Genomic DNA, 19,123 nt, shown 5'->3' on the forward strand with positions numbered 1-19,123 from the left:
AGCACATTGGAAACGTCACCTAGCTGTTTCTAGGTGTGTTGCGGCCGTGGACCTCCGATGCACTCTCTCGCTTCATCAGACACGACATCCCTCATGAATACGGAGTAAGCTGGGATCAATTGATTTCCTTAGCATCCCCATACTGATGCATGTGGCTTGATTCTCTCGCCTACACTCCGGAATCGCCAGCGATCGATTGCTGGGATATGGTCATTTCACCGACAACTCCATGAAATGAAAGGAGACCAGGGATGCTGCAAGTCTGGCTTCCTCCTGCCACAGCGAGACAAGTATTGACTGATCGGAGTGGCCAGCACATCCACGCATAGAACCGTCACGCCTTCAGGCATAAACTCGTTGCGGTGTGAGAATCCCAAGAGGCACCATCCTAACGACTTACGCCGACTTCCTCAAAACACTGTGCGGCCCAGTATTGCTGGCTACAGACACAACTAAGGTCTGTTTAGCTCAAAGAGGTCAAATTGTTTCTGATGTTGTTCATAAGTGTTAAACATTCCGCCGCTGGGTCGTGTCTCCTGTCAGAAAGTTTGAGCTTCTCGTGGGTCAAAGCCGATTTTCTCGCATGTCAATGTAAGTGTTTTTTGCATGACTTGGCGCCTGCATCGGGCACCAACAGGCAGGTAAATTGTTGTTGAGAGGCAAATATTAGCGGAATTGTTTGGTCAATGGGACTCGTCGCGATACGCAAAGCCTGCAAAACATGGTAAACAAAACGTCATCATGAGATCAAGACGGAAGTATTTGTCTAGTGTCGAGATTCTGATCGTCGCTGTCACTATACGTGATATGCAAGGCGGAGATGATGATAAGCGCCGGAATCGGTTCGTGGGATCCAGGCACAGAGCTCCATTCCCACGGTCACCTGATTGGACGCTCACCGAGCTCACCCGTACTCACCACCTTGCCGTTCTCGGTGGAGGTACGGGGAACCCTGAGCTCGAATTGGTGTGTCGCAGACTTCGCGAAGGCCCAAAATGACAACGACCTCATCGTTGACACCCACTCACGCCAGCGATGAGTGTCAGATATGGCGCGCTCAACTCCGTACACATACATTCAATGTCCATGTTCAGATCAATCGGCGACCGATAGCGGCAATGGTTCCGGCAACGAGGGCCTAGATGATGACGAACGAACTTTCGATCCACGATCACCGCGATCAAACTACAGCTTGTACCCTCTCGAGCATCTCCTGTACTGCGAGGATTGCCAACAGATCCGCTGTCCGAGATGTGTTACGGAAGAGACCGTGACATACTATTGCCCAAACTGCTTGTTTGAAGTCCCTAGTAGCAACCTCCGCAGCGAAGGCAACAGGTATGGCTGATGATCCCAGAATCGAGCACTCAATCCCGAAGCTAACAATATGTTCAAGATGCACCAGGAGTTGCTATCAATGCCCAGTGTGTATTGGACCGCTACAGGTTGGTGCAATACAACCAACCTCTGATGCCAATCTGCTCGCTCCGGAGGGGCAACCAAGCTCAGCCGGTGGCCCGTATGCACTCTTTTGCCAGTATTGTAACTGGTCTTCTACCGAAATTGGAATCGAGTTCGAACGACCGAGCGGTATACATTCACAGCTTGGCAAGTTGAATAATGGCGGTACACCAAAAATTACCATGAAAGACGTCAAGGAGCGACGGAAAGAGAACCCAGATGAGCCACCGTTTCCAGACGATGAGATGGACCACGATTTACAGTTTACAAGTTTGAAGGCATTTTACCAAGAGCAACTAGCAGATGCAAACACCTCTCTCGGCGGTATGCCGTTACACGATAACATAGGATTCTCGTCACCGGCCGCTTTGTCGAGGATAATGTCACTATACACTGGTCGAGGGCATCCAGGACGCATGCAACAAGGCCCAGCTGATATTGTGCGGGAAGCATTGAGCTCCGAGGAGGGCCTCAAGCTAACCCAGTTGGATGAGTCTAGCATGATCAAGAAGTTGACCCACCAGGGGTGGAATGCGACTACGTCTGCAGAACAGCGCGAGCATCAAGCTACTCCGGGACGCTTTCAGGATGATTTGCGTCCCATACCATATCTTCTCCGGACCAAACGCTCTAAGCGTTGTCCTGCATGTCGTCATATCATCTCCAAACCCGAGAGCAAAGTCACATCTACGAGATTTAAAATTCGGTTGGTCGCCAAGTCGTATATCCCAAACATCACGATTCGCCCGATGAACCCAACTGCAGAGCCCGTGCCAGTCACCTCTCGCCCTGCCATCAACGAAGAGGCTCCGCTGAAACCGTTGAAACCATATCAATATATTCTCACGTTCAAGAACCCTCTCTTTGAAAACATAAAAGTGACGCTTGCAACCCCAAATACTACACCGGGGAGATTTGCCAGCAAAGTCACCGTATTGTGTCCGGAGTTCGAAGTTGACGCGAACACCGACATGTGGGACGATGCCTTGAAGGATGATGGACGAGACAAGAGTCGCAAAGGGGATGAAAGGGCCGGCCAGGGAGAAGCGGCAAAGATTTGGCAACGGGGGCGCAATTGGGTCAGCATCATACTCGAGGTGATACCAGCATCCCTACGACCAGAGCATCAAACCTTACTCGGCAAAGACCAGGACGAAGTCGACGATAGTCCCTTGAAGGAAGATGAGGACATCTTGGAAATACCCATGTTTGTACGGATGGAGTGGGAGGCAGATGTCCAACACGAGATGGGCAGCGCCCCTGGAAAAGACAAGGAGGCTAGAGAGAAGAGGGAACTAGCATATTGGTGTGTTCTCGGCGTAGGACGCATCAGTCACGAATGATAAAGCACAGCATAGATAGACCCAGATACCCCGAGAAAAAGTAGTTTTGTATGGGCACGACAACAAGTGGCCGAGTGATTGATCAATAGATATCATGAAGCAGCCTGTATCATTATCAAGCTACCTTAAGAATCATTAAGACGCCAAAAGTCCCATTTTTTGTTTGACCAACCAACAAATTGTGACAGAAACTATGCCCCAGCATTCCTCCCGAACCCCAAAGACTGCCATGCCAATCCAATGCTAACACAAATCCCACTTTTTCAGAGTTTAGAGATCAGCATTGCCGGTCTGGGGGAACTCAAAGTTCACGTTGCGGCCAGTAAGGCGGCGGTAAACCTCGGCGTAGGTGTCGAGTCTGTAGTCAACACCGACGCGCTCCTTCTCGTCAAGGACAACCTTGAGGAGCTTGCTGCCGTCCTCCTTGGTGCGGATGCGCTTGCCAACAATCTCGACAGGGAAGCAGAGATCGGCCAGGATGGCATCGTGGACAGCAGTCAGAGTGCGGGAACGGGGACGCTTCTGCTTCTGGGTGTTGCGGGAGCGAGCAGAGCGCTTGGGGCGGGGCAGGATGCGTCGCGAGGCGAGGATCAAGACATGGCGGTCAGAGAACTTCTTCTCGAGCTCACGGGTCAGGCTGCGGCGAATTAGTTTTGATTCATGCCCGCTCGTGGACAAAGTCTAGAAACTTACCGCTGCTGAACACGGTGGAAGCCCTGCAGGGAAGGGACGGGGACAAAGATGACAACAGCCTTCTTGCCGTGGCCAACTTCGATCTAATCAAGACCCAAAGTCAGCATGCGAGCTCCAGGACATAGCCTTGGACCGCTTCCCGTCCTGTTCCAGAAGTCAATTGTACGCTGGCTTCGGCGAGCGTCCCCAAACGAAGGTAGCAAAGAGTTTTTGGTATCAGACTATTTCTAGTCTGGTACCGTTGTCTGTATCCCAACTCTTTCTCGCAACCTGGGGGAAGTCTCGCATCGCTTCGTCATATTTCAGAGGACGCTCGTCGTAGCCATTGTATAGTTTTCTTTTGGGAACAGGATCTCGAAAGGCGACTAGGCCGGAAATCTAGTTTCATTGTATGTTCATGTTCTCACCTCGCGGGCAGAGACGAACTGCAGAGGTCGCAGGGCAACCTTGAGGTCGGCAGTGTTGGTCTCGAGATCGTAGAGAGCCTGAGCAATGCTCTGCTCAAGCTCGGAGGGGTTCTGCCGCGAAGGGCTGTTGGGGGCGATCTTGTTCTGGGCCTGGGCGCTCATCTTGACTGGTGGTGCACAACGATGATGGTGAGGACAGCCGTGGTGAGAATGGTTCAGAAGTTTTGCGCAATTGGAACGGTCGCTAAATTGGGGTTTTCGTGCCCTGACTGAAGTGGGGCAATTTTTGCGGAACTTTTTGTGTGAGATCACGTGATGACGGGCTTGCTGGGTACCTAGGTACGTACTCTTTCAAGCTTGTGCTTTCCCGTCCAAGACGGACTCCACCAAGACCGAACTCCCGTCACAGGAAGAAATACACGATGCTAGCTGCGGTGCATGACATCTTTCATGGATTTGTTGAAGTAACAAAGTTTAATATTGCTACCTCAGAAGTCATGTATACATATACTTTTACTGAACTGCATACTCGAGTTTGTTAATCATGTTTGACTTGCTTAGTTCTCCCTCCATTTCTCGCTTGCAATATGTCCCCTATGCTGATGCAAAAACAGTTGACAGAGTGCCGTCTTGTATCGTGAAATGTGGTCGACTCTTTTCCAATCCAATTTCTGGCAAAATCCCGCTTCCTGACATGAGTTTCCCCTCGGGCCGCGCAATGGGTTGGCAGCTGCCGTAATCCCAAACGCCCATTTTGGCAGTGCTGCCAGCTGCCAGTTGCCAGTTGCCAAAATGTGGCATGATATCAAGAAATCGCTGCTCCTTCCTCATGAATTTCGGTTCAGGCGGCATCCTACAGTTTTTAGGAAAGCACAAACTCTTCCAAGTTGCCATTTGTTACATCTTCCAAAGAAGCCCCAGATCCGTCGTCTCAAAGTGGCCGAACCTCAACCTCATCCTCTGTTCATTTCGTATCTCTTACAACCTTTCCGACTTCTGTCCCTCATTCAGGTCCTTATTTATAACCCCTTTTCTCAATACTCGAGACAAGCTTTCAACTCACCCTTTGAAGTCCTCGTCAAACCAGACTGTTTCCACCTTCGAACCTACAATGGGTGCTTCAATAATGCTTGTCGCCATGGGCACGGCAGCCATGGTCTTGGCTCAGTCTAACCATGCCATAGACTCTTTTGCATATCAAGGGTGCTCTTCTGTCGATATGTCTTGTTTTACATCGCCTGTGGCTCTGAATGGTGGCCCTCTTACTCCAGAGATGTGCCAGAAAGCTTGTCAGGGACATCTACTTGCTGCTCTATTTCCAACGTAAGAGTCTCCATAATGCCGTACTACTTATGAAGCGCAAGTCTAATCGTTCTAGCGATTGCCGTTGTGGAGATGATGCCAATGCAATCAAACCCCTCGACGAAAGGGTTTGCAACTATCCTTGCCTCGGTGAGAGGATGAATGGCTTTTGTGGCAGTATTTGCCCCGATGAAGGACCAGGAATCGCCAACGTCTACACAAAAACACAATCTGTCAGCCAGCAGCCACAGGTCCAAACCTTGCATACCACTTCCACCCTCGCACTGCCCGTCCCTCCGACTACATCTGAGGATTGCACAACGTCTGAGGAAGATCCAGTAACCGACCAGGGGCCTGGAAATTTCATTACACCTGCTGGGCCAGCACCAGAAATACCTACCACATTTACTTTCATATTCACGTCCTCTGGTCCTGCTTCAGCATCATCTTCCGACCCCGCAACCGGAGTGCCGCCAACCACTTCTTGCACCGAAGAAGAAAGCTCAGTAACTCAAGCACCAACCGTGGCACCAAGCACGACTCGCGAGGAAGACCCGGCCACTCCTACTCCAAGCTCAGCAGCACCGGCTCCTTATGGGACGACCACCGCCTCTCCTCCTATGTACACTTCGGATGCGCAGCCGGTACCATCTTCTGAGTCGTCTCCCCAGTCATACTCAGATCCTGTGACTTCGGAGCAAGATCAGGATCCTGCGGCCACAGCTAGCAGCGTCCCAGATCCAAGCCAAGACGATCCAAACCAGCCTTCCACAGGTACCCTTTGGTCTCGTCCCTCGGGTGTCGTCGATCCGACTGGCCAGCCACCAGTTCCAGCCCAGGTGCCTGGATCCGATTCCGCTCACAGTATGATCCCACCGCTGGCTACCATCGGAGGATTGGCTTTGATTGCAGCAATCATCATGTAAGAAAGGGAAAAGAATGTATACTGCTGTGCCATCTAGATACGGCAAGCAAGGCGACAGAACGCATCTCGTTTAGTTCTTTTTGGGCCAGTTTTGGACGTTCGTTGATAGTTGGAGTGAAAGTTGAAAGCTACGTAATACCTCGGAGTGGTCAAGAAGTATTCATTATAGGACCACTGTCTAATTCCTGTCAAAAATTGTACTTCGAGCCAAAATATGTTACCCTGCATGCGTTGGTCTGACTTAGTGACGGTTGTGTTTGTAAGTCCCCTGCATGATGTGCTGCCAGTGACAACTGTCTCGACGTCAATTGTTCTTTAATACGTTACACGACCAGATATAAAAGCTAAGTTGGTGAAGACGAATATTCATTCGTAGCATTTTATACTTTGAATTCGGAAACATGGACCATAAAATACCATGAGATCGTATCAGATGCTTACACAGCATAACCGGTTTCAAGTTCAGGGTAGCAAGCACCTCAAGCATGCTCTCTGGCCCCCGTTGGCTCCGCCACAAAGCGCATCATCGCGGTCCCTGGCGTAGCGGGGCAACGGCTGGTGTCTGCGTTTCCCCCACCTACGTAATCAGGCACCGCATTCATCATCCGCAACCAAAACTTCTTTGTGAGGACTATTCATTCGAGCTCGCATTGATACATCAGGAGTCAACCGAAGATGCAGTCCGGAATCTCAGGTAGGTATGTTTGGGCCCGACGGTACTTCGCAGGCTGCTGACCACCCTGTCTACAGCTTCCCAGGAGCTCCAAGCCCAATTTAACTCGCTGCTTTCAACGCCATCGAGCTTTGGTCTGCTTGTGGGCATTGAAAAGGAATCCTTGGTGCCCATCAAGACTCTACCATCGACAGGATCTTCCTTTTCCGAAAACCTTGGCAGTTTGCAAGACCATCTACAACCTAATGCTGCCCTCTACATTCTACTACGTCGATACGATGAGATCCCTCGTTTGACGGCGATTTCGTACGTGCCGGACGCTGCACCGGTGCGGCAAAAGATGTTGTTTGCCTCAACGCGTTTGACGCTTGTGCGAGAGCTGGGCTCGGAGCACTTTAGAGAGACGATATTTGTGACGACCGCAGACGAACTGAGTGAAGGTGGTTTCAAGAAGCACGACGCCCACACGAAGCTAGCTGCCCCTTTGACGGAAGAGGAACGCAGCCTGGGAGAAGTTAAACGTGCTGAGCAGGAGGCGGGATCTGGCACTGGAACAAGGGAAATTCATCTGAGCAAGAATTTCGCCATGCCCATGGCGGACGATGCTATTACGGCGTTGAAGGAGCTGGGGCAGGATGGAGGACGTGTGGTCACTATGCTAGTAAGTCAGCAAACTGAGAGACCAAGGGAAGGAAAAAACTGATGAAGCGTTTAGAAAATCAACCCCGAGACCGAATCCGTCGAGCTCCTTCCTGAGTCCCCTCGCCCTTCATCGATTACCGAGCTAGCCAGCGTCATTTCCACCACAGAGCCCAGATTCACTTTTTACCGATTCGCCCACACTCACGATGGCACAGAGCAGTCGCCAGTTCTCTTCTTTTATACCTGCCCGTTGACACCCGGCAATAAATCCATCAAGAACCGCATGTTGTACCCGCTGATGAAACGAGCTGTACTGGAAATCGCTACCAAGGAGGCCGGCTTGACGCTGGAGAAGAAGTTTGAAGTCGAGGAACCAAAGGAAATCACTGAAAAATCGGTCATGGATGATTTGCACCCCAAAACTACGTCTAGATCGGGATTCAGCAGACCCAAGCGCCCTGGTCGGTAAATTGCTAGACACGAGGTACACACACCGTTAGACAGTAATGAATATGACGATGCATAATATTTGATTTGCTATAAATGACGGGGATATGTCCCATTCGAGATGTAAACAATAAATTCCAAACAGCCACCATACTGCCGCCTTTCTCTATGCAAGATGAAAGTGGTTACAACCACGAACAAACGGAAAACAGTGCAAGTAAGCAAAAATTGATGCGTCACAACATTCCCGACGTGCAGTATGCATTTGTCTTGTCCCTCGCCGTACCGTAACCCCTGGCTCTGAGTTGTGGAGGGCTGCCCCTGTGGTCTTTAAATGGATATCCGAAGAACTTTTATGTGCGCAAGATGATGACAGGTGAGTGAGTCTTGAGACAGGCGTTTGCTGCCATTTTTTTATTCCTCGTATTTACCACCAACGAAAGAGAGGTTGCTCTTCTCAAGCTGTTGTCTCAGGAATTCGTAGACGGTGAACGTAACAGCCTGGCCAGGGGCGACACGCATGATACGAGGGGTGATGCCCTTGTAGAAGGCGTGGAAACCTTCTTGCCTAGAAGCTTGTCAGCAAATCTTATACTTAAAAAGAAGTATAGCAATAGTTAGGAAAGGAAAATAGGTTATACGCACTTGAACATGTCGGCAGAAATGTGCGTTATTCTCGCCCAAGCACTCACACCAGGCTGAGCCGGCGTCTTCTGCAACCTCGTCTTAATAGTATCAATAGGAGCATTACTCAACGGGCCCATCGCACCAGACACAAGACCAATAAGCGTAGTCTGCCAACTGGGCAGATTCGTGCCCTCATACTGCGGCTGCCACTGCTTCAGCCACTCCTTGAAATAGCTGTACGCAGTAAAGTTGACGGCCTGGTTCGTCCCTTGTCTCAAGGCCGTCAAGCTCACACCGCGGTAGAGCGCACCGAAGCCCTCCTCCCGAACGACGGTATACAAGGCGTGCGCGGCATTGCGATACTTGGGCACGTCGAGGGGGTCCGCCATGGAGTGGTGCTGCGCCTGGAGCCGGATCTTGATGACCTCCATGGGGGTGACGACGGCAACGGCCTCGGTCACACCGGCGGCGAGGCCTGCAACAAAGGTCGCCTGGCCGGAGACTTTGCCGGTGGTCTTGTCGGCGAAGAACTGCTTGTACGCTTCGAAGGACGTGAAGCGGATAGCCATTTTGGGGACGATGCCTGTAAGCACGGCGCCGAGACCTTTGTACAGACCGAGGGGGGTTTCTTTCTTGACGATTTCTACGCCCGTTTTGATGAAGCCGCGTTTGGGGGCGCCAGGTTGTCTTGCCCGTCTTGAGAGCTGCATTCTTACTTTGATTGTGTCTTTGTCATTTGTTAGTGGTTTTGCGCCGGGAAGGATTCATGGATTGGAGAGGGTGTAAACGTACCGAGGGGATGACAGGCGAGGGCTTCCATCATACCGGCACCGCCTCCGGCTGTTGGAATTAGTTGTTAGCATCTCAATTGCTTTTGAGCGGGTGTTTTCTGAGTGCAAGCATACCGATGAGGTTGACTGCCGCAGTCGGCGGTTTCCGATTATTCTCACTGGGAGGCATTTTGACTTTTCCCTTTCCTTGCAATTGATACCCTGACGACTCGTCAAGCCCAAATCAGATTGAATAAGCGCGGTAGGAATTGTCGCGATGCGCCAATGTAGTTTCGTTGCGGTTGCGTCACAGCCGAGAAATCGCAACTTGCACGTGCAACACCCAATGCCGTCACTAGCCCTTTGACTTCCACCTCAAGAGATGGAAAGATGTAATTTATGGCAATACAAAGCGGATTGTAGTCAGGGAAAGAAATTCGTAACAAAGATGAGAAGAAAAGAGAGGGAATGCCACAGGAAAAGAGTCACACGCGCGATTGTCGGGGCGGTTTAGCTTTTGACATATGATTGTGGTCCTGTGGCGGGCGCGATCGGGTGTGTGAGCTAGCAGCTAGGGACCAGAGCTGTGGGATGGCAAGTCACAAGACCTGACTTTTGGTGTGTCTTCAAGGGGTGATTTCGTCTACGGTGTGTATTGGATATAGGCCAGTGGCTTAATTTGGTCTTGGTCATTGTAAGCTCGGTTGTCCCGCGGCTGTGACGATGACTGACGCATTGAGACGATTGACGGTTTGAGATGGATTGAGTCTCCAGTGGCGGGGTCCCCACTGCTTCCAGTCTGCCGGACGGACGGACGGCTTTTGCGTCAACGGTCCTTGCGGCCGACAAGATGTTTGGTATTATGATTATATTCCACATACTGTAACTTGATTCTTTGATTCTTTTTTTCATCACTTGATCATTACCGTAACAATGGGTTTTCTATCGTCGGCAATGCTCAGTCCATCCTGTCTTCCCCAGCTTAAGCCGACAGCGCAGCCATCCGAGCCCCACACTCGAACCGAGCTTGTGATTTTGCGGGGTGGGTCCATCTTCAGCACATCCCCTTCTCTCCAAGCCGCCAAATGCCTCCGTTTCTTCCAATCAGTAGAAATGAATAGACCAGCTAGCTATCGTGTCAGGGGTGTTTCTACCAACGAGACTTCAGCCAGTGCTGCTGTGCCGAAACGTACCCAGCGCCGGAAGGGATCGGGTCCGTACCGGCTCCCGGTGTTTCGGCCGCCCATTGGTCAAGCCGTCTTTTGCCGAGGTCCAAGTGTCACTCTGCCGTACTCCGTATACATGATTGATATGCTGGATGAATACTCCGTATATTCAATGTTGATTAGATTGCATTTATAAGAGCTTCAAAGTAAAGATGGCTTAACTGTACTATCTAGATGTTGTAAATTATTGATAAACTATCCATAAGTAATTGGCAAGCATACCGTGACCTGTAACACAAACACAACCCCATTCATCACATCTCCAAGATATTCTCCGTCGGACATTTCTCACATACCTCCCTCGGTTGAGGCGCCGGTCACCGAGATAAACTCGGCCATAGACCTTGATCCAAACAATGCAGAACGGCACCCTCATCTGCAGGTGCGACACACACCACTACTTTGTACACCATCACATATCACAAACAAGCCTGCAAAACGACCAGACTCAAACGTTTCACCAAGATCTAAAATCTCACAGATCCGCATGTCACTACAGCTTACCATCTGTCTGCAGGCACGATCCAAATCGACTTGAATACATCACAGCGCGAGCAGCACCCGTCATTTCTGAAGCATGCATTTTGATTCCTGAGAAAATATCTATACGAACCATCCTATCCTTACGCCGCATCATGTACCCATATCCCAAGACGCCATCCCTCATTAAATCTATCTTTTCTTAAAATAGCCCAACAGTATACACGACAAATGCTCGCATCGGTCGGACAGTCATTCCTTTACAAAGTGGGAAAAAAAAAACACATCTGCATCTCGATGCAGGTGGTATCTCAAATCAAACGCCAAACACGCCGGTTGTGATGCCCAAAAGATAGAACAGGCTGATAAGACCCTGGTCGTGAAAATCCGAGCCCTCTTTCTGAAGAAAATGATCCGTATAGGTAAAGTCGTAAGTTGTCAAGCCATTATGATGGAGTTCCTCGTTCTTCGAGTGTCTCGCCCTCGAAACTGTAAAGGCGTACTTCGCCGTCTTCACTGCCGCTTGCCATGCGACTGTCGCTGAGGCCCACGCAAGTAACTGGGCCTGCGTGGCCAGTGAAACTTCGCTCACACTTGCCAGAGCGTGGCTCCCAAATTTTGGTCATGGAGTCATTGGCGCCAGTGACAACACGCAACGTGTCGCCAACAAGGCCCCAAATACCTTCAACGTGACCAAACATGCTCCTAATACATTTGCCCGTAGTTATGTCCCAGAGGCGAACTGTATTATCCAGTCCACCCGTCAACATGTATCGAGGCGGCAAAGGTCTTGTGGTGTCACTTGTAAAGCCGTAGCCAAACGATGCCCTAGAGTCGATGGGTTGCTCTGGAATAGGCGTTGGCGTGGTGCTTCGATCGCTGTGTACAGAGATCGTATCAGTCTTGTCGTCGCTGGGGACTTCGTCTGGCTCAAAGTCCGGTGGCATCAGAAGCACTTGTTGAACTTGGCCAACGTGCCCCCGAAAAGTTTTGATGCACTGCTTAGAGTCCAGGTCCCACAGCTTCACAGTCATGTCGTCGGACGCGGAGAACACGGTCCTCGAAGGCGAGTCAATTCTGACGTGGTTGACCCAGTCCGTGTGACCACGCAGGGAAAATGTTTCCTTGTTGCCAAAGCTAAAGATCTTGACCGTCTTGTCGATAGACCCAGATGCTAGTGTGCAGCCGTCAAAGTGCACGGATAGAACACCTTCGGTATGGCATTGCAGAGTGCTGAGGCATTCTCCAGTCTGCCAGTTCCAAATCTTAATTGTCTTGTCAAAGCTTCCGCTAATCAGCTTGGAATCGTCGAATTGAAGACAGCGCACAGTGGACGTGTGACCACGAAGTGTTCGAATGACTTCGCCAGTCCCAATATCCCAAATCTTGATAGTCGTATCGTAGGAGCCCGTGGCTAAGACGTTGTGGTCGAATTGCAGACACGTAATACCGTTCTCATGCCCTTTGAAAGTCTTGATAGTGCAGCGACCCGTCTTCCAATTGAAACCGACCTTGAATCGGTCACGATAAACGTCTTTCCAGGGACGAAACTTGCGCTCGTTGTCGAGTTGAGATCGGGAATGGCTCTGGCCATCTAGTCGAGGTCTCTTGGATGGCCCGTCTTCGGCGCTGGAACTGGCTCGTTTGTTTGACTCCGCCGGGGAGCCTTCGCCATGGCCGTTTGTCTCGATGGATGGCTCGGCGCGCTCCGCTTGATCGTGGCGATGGTGGGCGGTTTGATGTCGGCTCCAAGCCATGAGCTTCTTCTTTTCAAGCAATGGCAGACCCCAGCCACATTTGGTACATTTTCTGTCAATGTGTTGTTCGCACATTCTGTGCCAGACAACGTCGTCATCAGCAAGGCTGCGCCATCGACGACTGACTTGCGCGGCTTTGCATAGCGAAACGGTGTCGAGGTGAGAGAGGATTTTGTATGATAGTTCGGTCGGTAGAGCCGCAAGGAAATCGATCTTTAGTTGCTCCTGGACTTCTCGGGAAACGGTGGAGAGCTGAGGGAAACAGCATTGCGTGATAATGCCCTGCAACATAAGTTCTCGCTGCTTCGACGGCGCAGCGGAGAACAACGACCACACGTGGGTAATGGCTTCTTGATCGGCGTTGGGAAGACTGTTCAGTTCCTGGAAAAGAGTTTAGTATTTATACCGTCAGAGTCATACCCAGGACATATGTGGCAAATAACTCACACTCTGTATAAAACCCATCTTGGTCTCATCTGCAGCTCGGCGACACTTGGAATCAGGACGATGTCGATAACAGAATCTAGTATTGGGATCCTTCATCCGGGTCCATGATGCAGGACTTTGTGTACCAGTCTTGGCATTGTCTTTGCCAACCGGAGCGTAGAGACCTGGGATATGTTCTTTCAGGAATGGGCTGACCGTCTTGACCATTAGTTGGGAAGACATCTTCTTGAGCCGGGTGTTATCCTCTTCCTGTGGTCTCCTCCGATCGCAGTTGTCTCGTGATGGTTGTTGAGAGGCGGTATGGTCTGGGGAAGGGTCTCTCAGTTCTTCAAAGGTAGGATCGGTCGAGCGAAGGTCCTCAGCATTAGAGGAAGTCGAATGATGTTGGACATTATTCAAAGTGAGGGCTGCAGACTCATGCTGCCGGTGTCCGCTGAGGCGCGCAGAAGTTTCCATGGCGGCGAGAGTCCCGGAGTGGTTGCGCTCTGAAAAGACTTAAATACTGGCAAGGTTTTGCAACACATGGATGTTTCAGGGAACTGGTGAGTGCAAGGGAGATGATGGCGTGCTCTGAGGAGAGTTGTCAGCACGGCGAGCACGGAGCACAATCGAAAGCTCGAGCATGGACGAGGGATCAAGCGAGAGGATCGGGCCAGGCCTTGCAAGTCAAGAATGTTGGATTATGGTTTGCTTGCTAAAATGATGGCAGCAGGCCACGAGGTTGCGTGGGACTTGAGGGGACTAGCGGGTGGCGGCACCTCACTTCGGATGGCGGGGGACACGACAAGTCACAGTGACAGACAAAATGGCAGTCGCACTGCGCCAGACTGCCGCCTTCCTTCCTTTGAAAAGCCATTCCGGCGGCTCTCGGGTCCCCACCGACCGCCGAACCGTATGTGAGCCGTCAAATATTGTATGGAGGCTGATGTGACTTCTTTCTTTTGCGAATTTTGGCTCCTCTTTTCCTCACTCGCCCTTAATTAGGGAGTCACTTTGCAATCACTGGTGTTGAAAGACGCATCGCCTTGCTAGGTTGTCGACTACGTCCTTCGGTAATGAAGGTTCTTACACTGTGTGCGCGCCCATGCTTCACCGACATATTCGCGCTGCAACCCGTGTTGAATGCATGCAAGGACCTGGGTCGGACTTGTCTGGCTACAACATGCACAAGGACTGCAAGCTTTCCCAAGAACAGAAATACAGCCTTGCCCGATGCAACTATCTCTCAAGCACTCTGACCTTGGGTCCTGGCTGCCGGGCTCACTCTTACGTCGCACTCGCTCATGCTTGCAACAAGTGCTAACCCACAAGCTTGCATATCCCCAATGTTCGATCCGGGGCATAATCTGGAACGTTGGAAAACAAAATTACGCTAGAGATGACGTGCCCTGGGAGGAAACTCTGTCCGTCAGCCTCCTTGCCACCAAACACTACGACGGCATTTTTTTTGCCCCTTGCCCTTTGTTGTGAGCTTCGTTGTCAAAATTGCGCCATCAACGGCAAACAAGAGATCACTGAGCTAATCCACAATGGGTACGCTAGTGGGCCCTCTTAAGACGATGGGCCAATTACATCCACGTATGATTCTCAAAACGGCGATGGCGCAAGAGCTCGTTGCGACACAACTTTTGCGTTTCCCTTGGCCAAAGTGACTTCTCTTTGCGACTTCTTTCGATGCTTCATTTCAGTACACTTCTTGCTTGGAAGTGTATTCATCTTCGAGAAGATGCTTTTGGCCAGGTTCCCGAAGAAGCCGAAGACAGAGATCGTAAGTCTGCGTCGTCAGACTCGTCACTATCTCATTTTGGTGAGGCTCGTTATCAAATTGCTGAAAGACGTGCTTCTTAGAAAAATGTCGCTGCCGACCAGGAAAATCTTACTGTACCAGGTTTAATTGGATGGCATCAACGTCAGCCATACATATGACCGTTACATGATGCATGCAGTTGGACCGGGCGCTGGCTGATTGTATTGGCAATGACACGCAATACACAATGCTCATGTGAAACAACAGGGCCATGGCACAGCCGTGTATTCAGGGGCCAAGATATTATTGCCTCGGAGTTTCGTGGGCTTTTGGCGATGATAAGAGCTTTCGGGTGCTTTATTGCGCCTTCCATTGTGAGAGAATCTCTCCGGCCATGAAATGTGGCCTCCTGAGCAGACTGGGATATTGAACCCGCGGTCTAGTAAGACGACATGTGCCCAACGGCCAACTGTGAGCACAAGCGTGTTCGTCAATTTTTGTCATTTCGAAATCCAGTGGCTTTATTGCCTTAACTCATAGTACTAAATCTGCATCTCATTGTAGCAGCTTCGTAAATCGTTTAGTCTAGCTTCCGCGCCTAGGATCGCAGTCTCAGATCTCTCGTAGCTTGACTTATACTGAACCCCTGAGACCACCATTTCGGAGAATATCGAAGGATGCTAAAGTTCTAAAGTTCTTTAGTAAGTTTTGGGAAATGAGGATTTACCCCTCCAGGTTGCCGGAAGTCTCAGTAGGTGCGAGGAAAGCTCGCGAGATGTGCCAGCTGGCTACCAGCCGGCCGCCAGCTGGCAATGTTAGTATGGAAACTTCAACGCATTGCCGCCAGTGACAAAAGTCCTACACTCTTCTCTTCTGCTTTTTCTTTCTCTTGTACTCTCCATCAATCATTACGTCCAAAAATTGCACTGTTGACACATTTCATTATCATCATTATCGCCATCGAGACTTACTCTGGTCATCCGCCCACCTCTGCCATCGAGACTCGGAGTCTCAAGCTGAATATGAACTACGAGAAGTACAAAGGGCCACAGCTTCGCCTTGTGCCCAAGATCGACCAGTTCCCTTCGGTAGAGGAGTTCGTAAAACGGCACGGCAGAGCCGTTCACGACGAACATCAGGCAGAAATTCAACAAGTTTCCAAATTTAATTCCTCGAACCAGACTTATTATGGGCATCTGATCCAAGGACCCTCAAAAAGCGCTCGGGACGCTGGGTACACATTCCGTGTCGACATGGAGACATGGGCTATCAGAAGCTTATTTTATTACCTTGGAAAGCCGTTCGATGTTCGGTTAACTACTGGACGCAGGCGGTCTGAATGGCACGAAGCCATCAGAACATCTGATCGCATCCAAATGACACATGCCTGGGATGACTTTACAGAAATTTACGTCTCAGCAGGCGCCTCAAAGGGCAAAACCAGAGATGTCTCTCGAAATTCTGAGGATGAGAAGCTGGTTCAGGACTAGGAGTCCGTGACGCTGCCGTGGAAAGGCATCCTCAAGCCGGTTGGAGGGATAGGGCCATCGACTGTCAACAAGATCGGTTTCCATTTTAAGCTGCCTATTCCTCATGGCAGCCAAAAGGCATTGCTGCAATGCCTAAAGCAAATGAAGATCCCAGAAAAAGCGGATCTCCTGGATTATTTTGTTCGTTTTGGGACGCCGACCTTGATAATAAATCTTCAACATGTATATCCCCATATGTTCAATCACTTGTTGATCGAAGACCCTCGCCTACGCGCTGCTGCAGAGCGAACAGTCAATTGCTTCGATATCAACCAGAAGCTTGCGTTCGATGCTTTGAAGGCCATGAATTACGGACTTCTGTTCATACCCGGCTCACCAGGCTCAGGCAAGACGCACTGGGCTTTGGGAGTCTCGGCATTGGCGCAAATGGGATCAGACAAGGTCCGCGTTCTCTTTTTGCAAGACGTCAACAAACCTGTCGATGAGGCCTGTCATCGCATGCATCTTCTGTACAAAACCTATGGTATGGAGAAAAGCATAATTCGCCTCTCGTCTTGGCCGAAGGAATCCCGTCGATCTCTAAGCGTCGAAAGTCTCAAACCTGGTTCGCGGAATGAAAGATTTCCTGATTTCCACACAGGGTTCTTCGCACAGTTGCTACGCAGAACTGCTTCCAACGCCCAGGAAGAAACACACTCCAAAACAGCTCCAACCCTTGATGAGGCTGCTTGGCTGCACTTCGTCAAAAACCGGAATGAATTTCCTATCGCATCAGCGGCATTTGACCAGATACGCCGGGATAAACGAGACATCCACCACATGCCAGGAATCGATCTAGGAGCCTGTAACGATGAGCTACGGCGGCTGTATGAAAAGGTGATTAGCAGTGCCGACTTCATAGCCACCACGCCTGTTGCAGCAGCCCAGGAGTCGTTCGCTAGCATGTTCTCCCCAGATATCATATTCATGGATGAAGCCGCCCACGCTACGGAGCTATCTGCTTTGATACCCCTGGCACTTTTCAAGTCCAAAGCCTGTATTTTTCTTGGGGAATGCCGTACCACGCGCCCTTGTGTCCGTCACCAACACCAGCACAGCGAGCAAATGAAGTATCCAACTCTCAGTCGGGCTATGATGCACAAGGATGCTGCCGTACCTGAGTGGTTAACAAATCATCGCTCACACAACAAACTGCACACGCTGCATTCGGCACTATACTATGACGGCAGTGTTGAATCTAATACAGGGCCACAAACTGGTCCTATCTCAGAATCATCAGCAGAGATGGTCATTTACATGAACAGGCTGCGAGGGGTCCCCTGTGATATCCCGAGACTGTTGAAATGGTTCGATTTTGCCGCCACCGAGCAGGCAAATCACGCACAGAGTCCTTACAGCTCCGCGCACTCGAGATATGTGATAGCACGCGTCAAGGAACTGCTTGAGGTAGACTGGTTCAAGTCGACTTCTGATGATATTTCTCCCGGTTCAATATTGATTGTGACCTCTGCTGTTGAATCCCAAAGAAAGTATGAAAAGAGGTTGAAGTCCTTTGAGCCAGAACACCGCGAACGGGTTCGGGTCAGAACAGTTGGCACTACTCAAGGCATTGAAGCCGATGTGGTTTTCATCGATATCGCAAGAGCAAATGAATATATCAACGATACATCCCTTCTCAATGTTGCGCTCTCTAGAGCAAGACAAGCTGAGTTCATTTTATTGGAGTACCCTGAAAGCAGTCTGTATGGGGCATGTCTGAAGCAGATTTACGACTGGTGCTCGGCAAATGGACAAAAGGCCGAGAGTGACATGGAATTCGAAAAACACGACGAGATGACTTCATCCGATCTTCAGTTGGTTGAGAATGTTGGTATGAATCTGAAAATATCAGGTTGGTAATTTAGTAGCTCCACACGCATGCACAAGCTCGCATCTTGAGCATCTGACTCCGATTGATTGCTTTGACGTGGTGGATTTGAGCCTCATTACATTGAGAATTTAAAAGTCTCTTTATGCTTTTCATCAAATTGCTTCAAGTAAGGTACACTGAAATGGAAGATGACTGCTATGGATTATTGTGTGATTCTGTTTCTTCGCATTTGTTATATGTGAGAGGGAGTGAAGCGTGTTCAGGGCCATGTGTACCGCATATTTTCTGGACCTTTTCCCTTGCTATCTAGGCAGTTAACCACGCTTGTGCATTTCGAGCCAACTGGAGAATAAGCTAGGGGTGCCTCGGCTACTGGTCATCAGGCCCTTTACCAAACACGATCATTCTCATAGATGTCAAGATCCTGGGGTCGAGGCCCTCATCGCCCACTCACAACTCTGTGACGAAATGAAACAAAAAGCAGCCCTTGGATCCAATGGGGAGAATTCCCGACAGCACAGAAGTGATGTAGGTATGATATCAGATCAAGATCCAGTTAGTCTGTGCGACGCTCTCAAGCGCTCATTACCACAAGTCACTTTTCACCCCAAGCTCAGCCTCTAATTGACGTAAAGGAGATGATTCAAATTCAGGGAATTAGTTCCCCTAAATTTTGTCGGCCTTGCCTAATCGGTAGCTAATGACTCTCACAAGTTGCCTTGGTTGGCGCATTGGTGGAGGTTTGGCATTCCTGCTTGTGAGCGCATTCCAGTGTAAGGCGAGCTAGGATGGGTAACGATGGGACCCGACAGCTGA

General features: G+C 50.2%; 8 protein-coding genes across 8 annotated transcripts; 5 read left to right on the plus strand and 3 right to left on the minus strand.

The window, feature by feature from the left end:
- Positions 1-741: 741 nt before the first annotated feature.
- VFPPC_15507 (dynactin Arp1 p62 subunit RO2) lies at positions 742-2,804 on the plus strand (the record flags this gene model as incomplete). Its single annotated transcript, XM_018293260.1, has 3 exons — positions 742-940; positions 1,095-1,338; positions 1,397-2,804. 3 exons carry the CDS (start codon positions 742-744, stop codon positions 2,802-2,804), a joined length of 1,851 nt encoding a protein of 616 aa, XP_018146443.1.
- Positions 2,805-3,074: 270 nt separating this feature from the next.
- Positions 3,075-4,066, minus strand: VFPPC_02459 (40S ribosomal protein S7; the record flags this gene model as incomplete). Its single annotated transcript, XM_018282105.1, has 3 exons — positions 3,075-3,441; positions 3,498-3,580; positions 3,905-4,066. 3 exons carry the CDS (start codon positions 4,064-4,066, stop codon positions 3,075-3,077), a joined length of 612 nt encoding a protein of 203 aa, XP_018146444.1.
- A 1,057-nt stretch (positions 4,067-5,123) lies between these two features.
- VFPPC_02460 (twinfilin-1) lies at positions 5,124-6,132 on the plus strand (the record flags this gene model as incomplete). The annotated part of the gene is made up of 2 exons (XM_018282106.1): positions 5,124-5,227; positions 5,283-6,132. The coding sequence occupies 2 exons, from the start codon at positions 5,124-5,126 to the stop codon at positions 6,130-6,132; spliced, it is 954 nt and encodes a 317-aa protein (XP_018146445.1).
- Positions 6,133-6,806: 674 nt separating this feature from the next.
- VFPPC_02461 (twinfilin-1) lies at positions 6,807-7,915 on the plus strand (the record flags this gene model as incomplete). The annotated part of the gene is made up of 3 exons (XM_018282107.1): positions 6,807-6,825; positions 6,882-7,465; positions 7,520-7,915. 3 exons carry the CDS (start codon positions 6,807-6,809, stop codon positions 7,913-7,915), a joined length of 999 nt encoding a protein of 332 aa, XP_018146446.1.
- A 392-nt stretch (positions 7,916-8,307) lies between these two features.
- VFPPC_02462 (succinate:fumarate antiporter (Acr1)) lies at positions 8,308-9,480 on the minus strand (the record flags this gene model as incomplete). The annotated part of the gene is made up of 4 exons (XM_018282108.1): positions 8,308-8,461; positions 8,539-9,247; positions 9,313-9,360; positions 9,426-9,480. The coding sequence occupies 4 exons, from the start codon at positions 9,478-9,480 to the stop codon at positions 8,308-8,310; spliced, it is 966 nt and encodes a 321-aa protein (XP_018146447.1).
- Positions 9,481-11,442: 1,962 nt separating this feature from the next.
- VFPPC_02463 (sulfur controller 2) lies at positions 11,443-13,656 on the minus strand (the record flags this gene model as incomplete). Its single annotated transcript, XM_018282109.1, has 2 exons — positions 11,443-13,134; positions 13,201-13,656. 2 exons carry the CDS (start codon positions 13,654-13,656, stop codon positions 11,443-11,445), a joined length of 2,148 nt encoding a protein of 715 aa, XP_018146448.1.
- Positions 13,657-15,969: 2,313 nt separating this feature from the next.
- Positions 15,970-16,437, plus strand: VFPPC_15508 (hypothetical protein; the record flags this gene model as incomplete). The annotated part of the gene is made up of 1 exon (XM_018293261.1): positions 15,970-16,437. The coding sequence occupies one exon, from the start codon at positions 15,970-15,972 to the stop codon at positions 16,435-16,437; it is 468 nt and encodes a 155-aa protein (XP_018146449.1).
- A 234-nt stretch (positions 16,438-16,671) lies between these two features.
- Positions 16,672-18,336, plus strand: VFPPC_02464 (nonsense-mediated mRNA decay protein 1; the record flags this gene model as incomplete). The annotated part of the gene is made up of 1 exon (XM_018282110.1): positions 16,672-18,336. One exon carries the CDS (start codon positions 16,672-16,674, stop codon positions 18,334-18,336), a length of 1,665 nt encoding a protein of 554 aa, XP_018146450.1.
- Between the last annotated feature and the right edge of the window lie 787 nt (positions 18,337-19,123).

Source organism: Pochonia chlamydosporia, chromosome 2 (genome assembly GCF_001653235.2).
Source record: "Pochonia chlamydosporia 170 chromosome 2, whole genome shotgun sequence".
Classification (NCBI taxonomy): domain Eukaryota; kingdom Fungi; phylum Ascomycota; class Sordariomycetes; order Hypocreales; family Clavicipitaceae; genus Pochonia; species Pochonia chlamydosporia.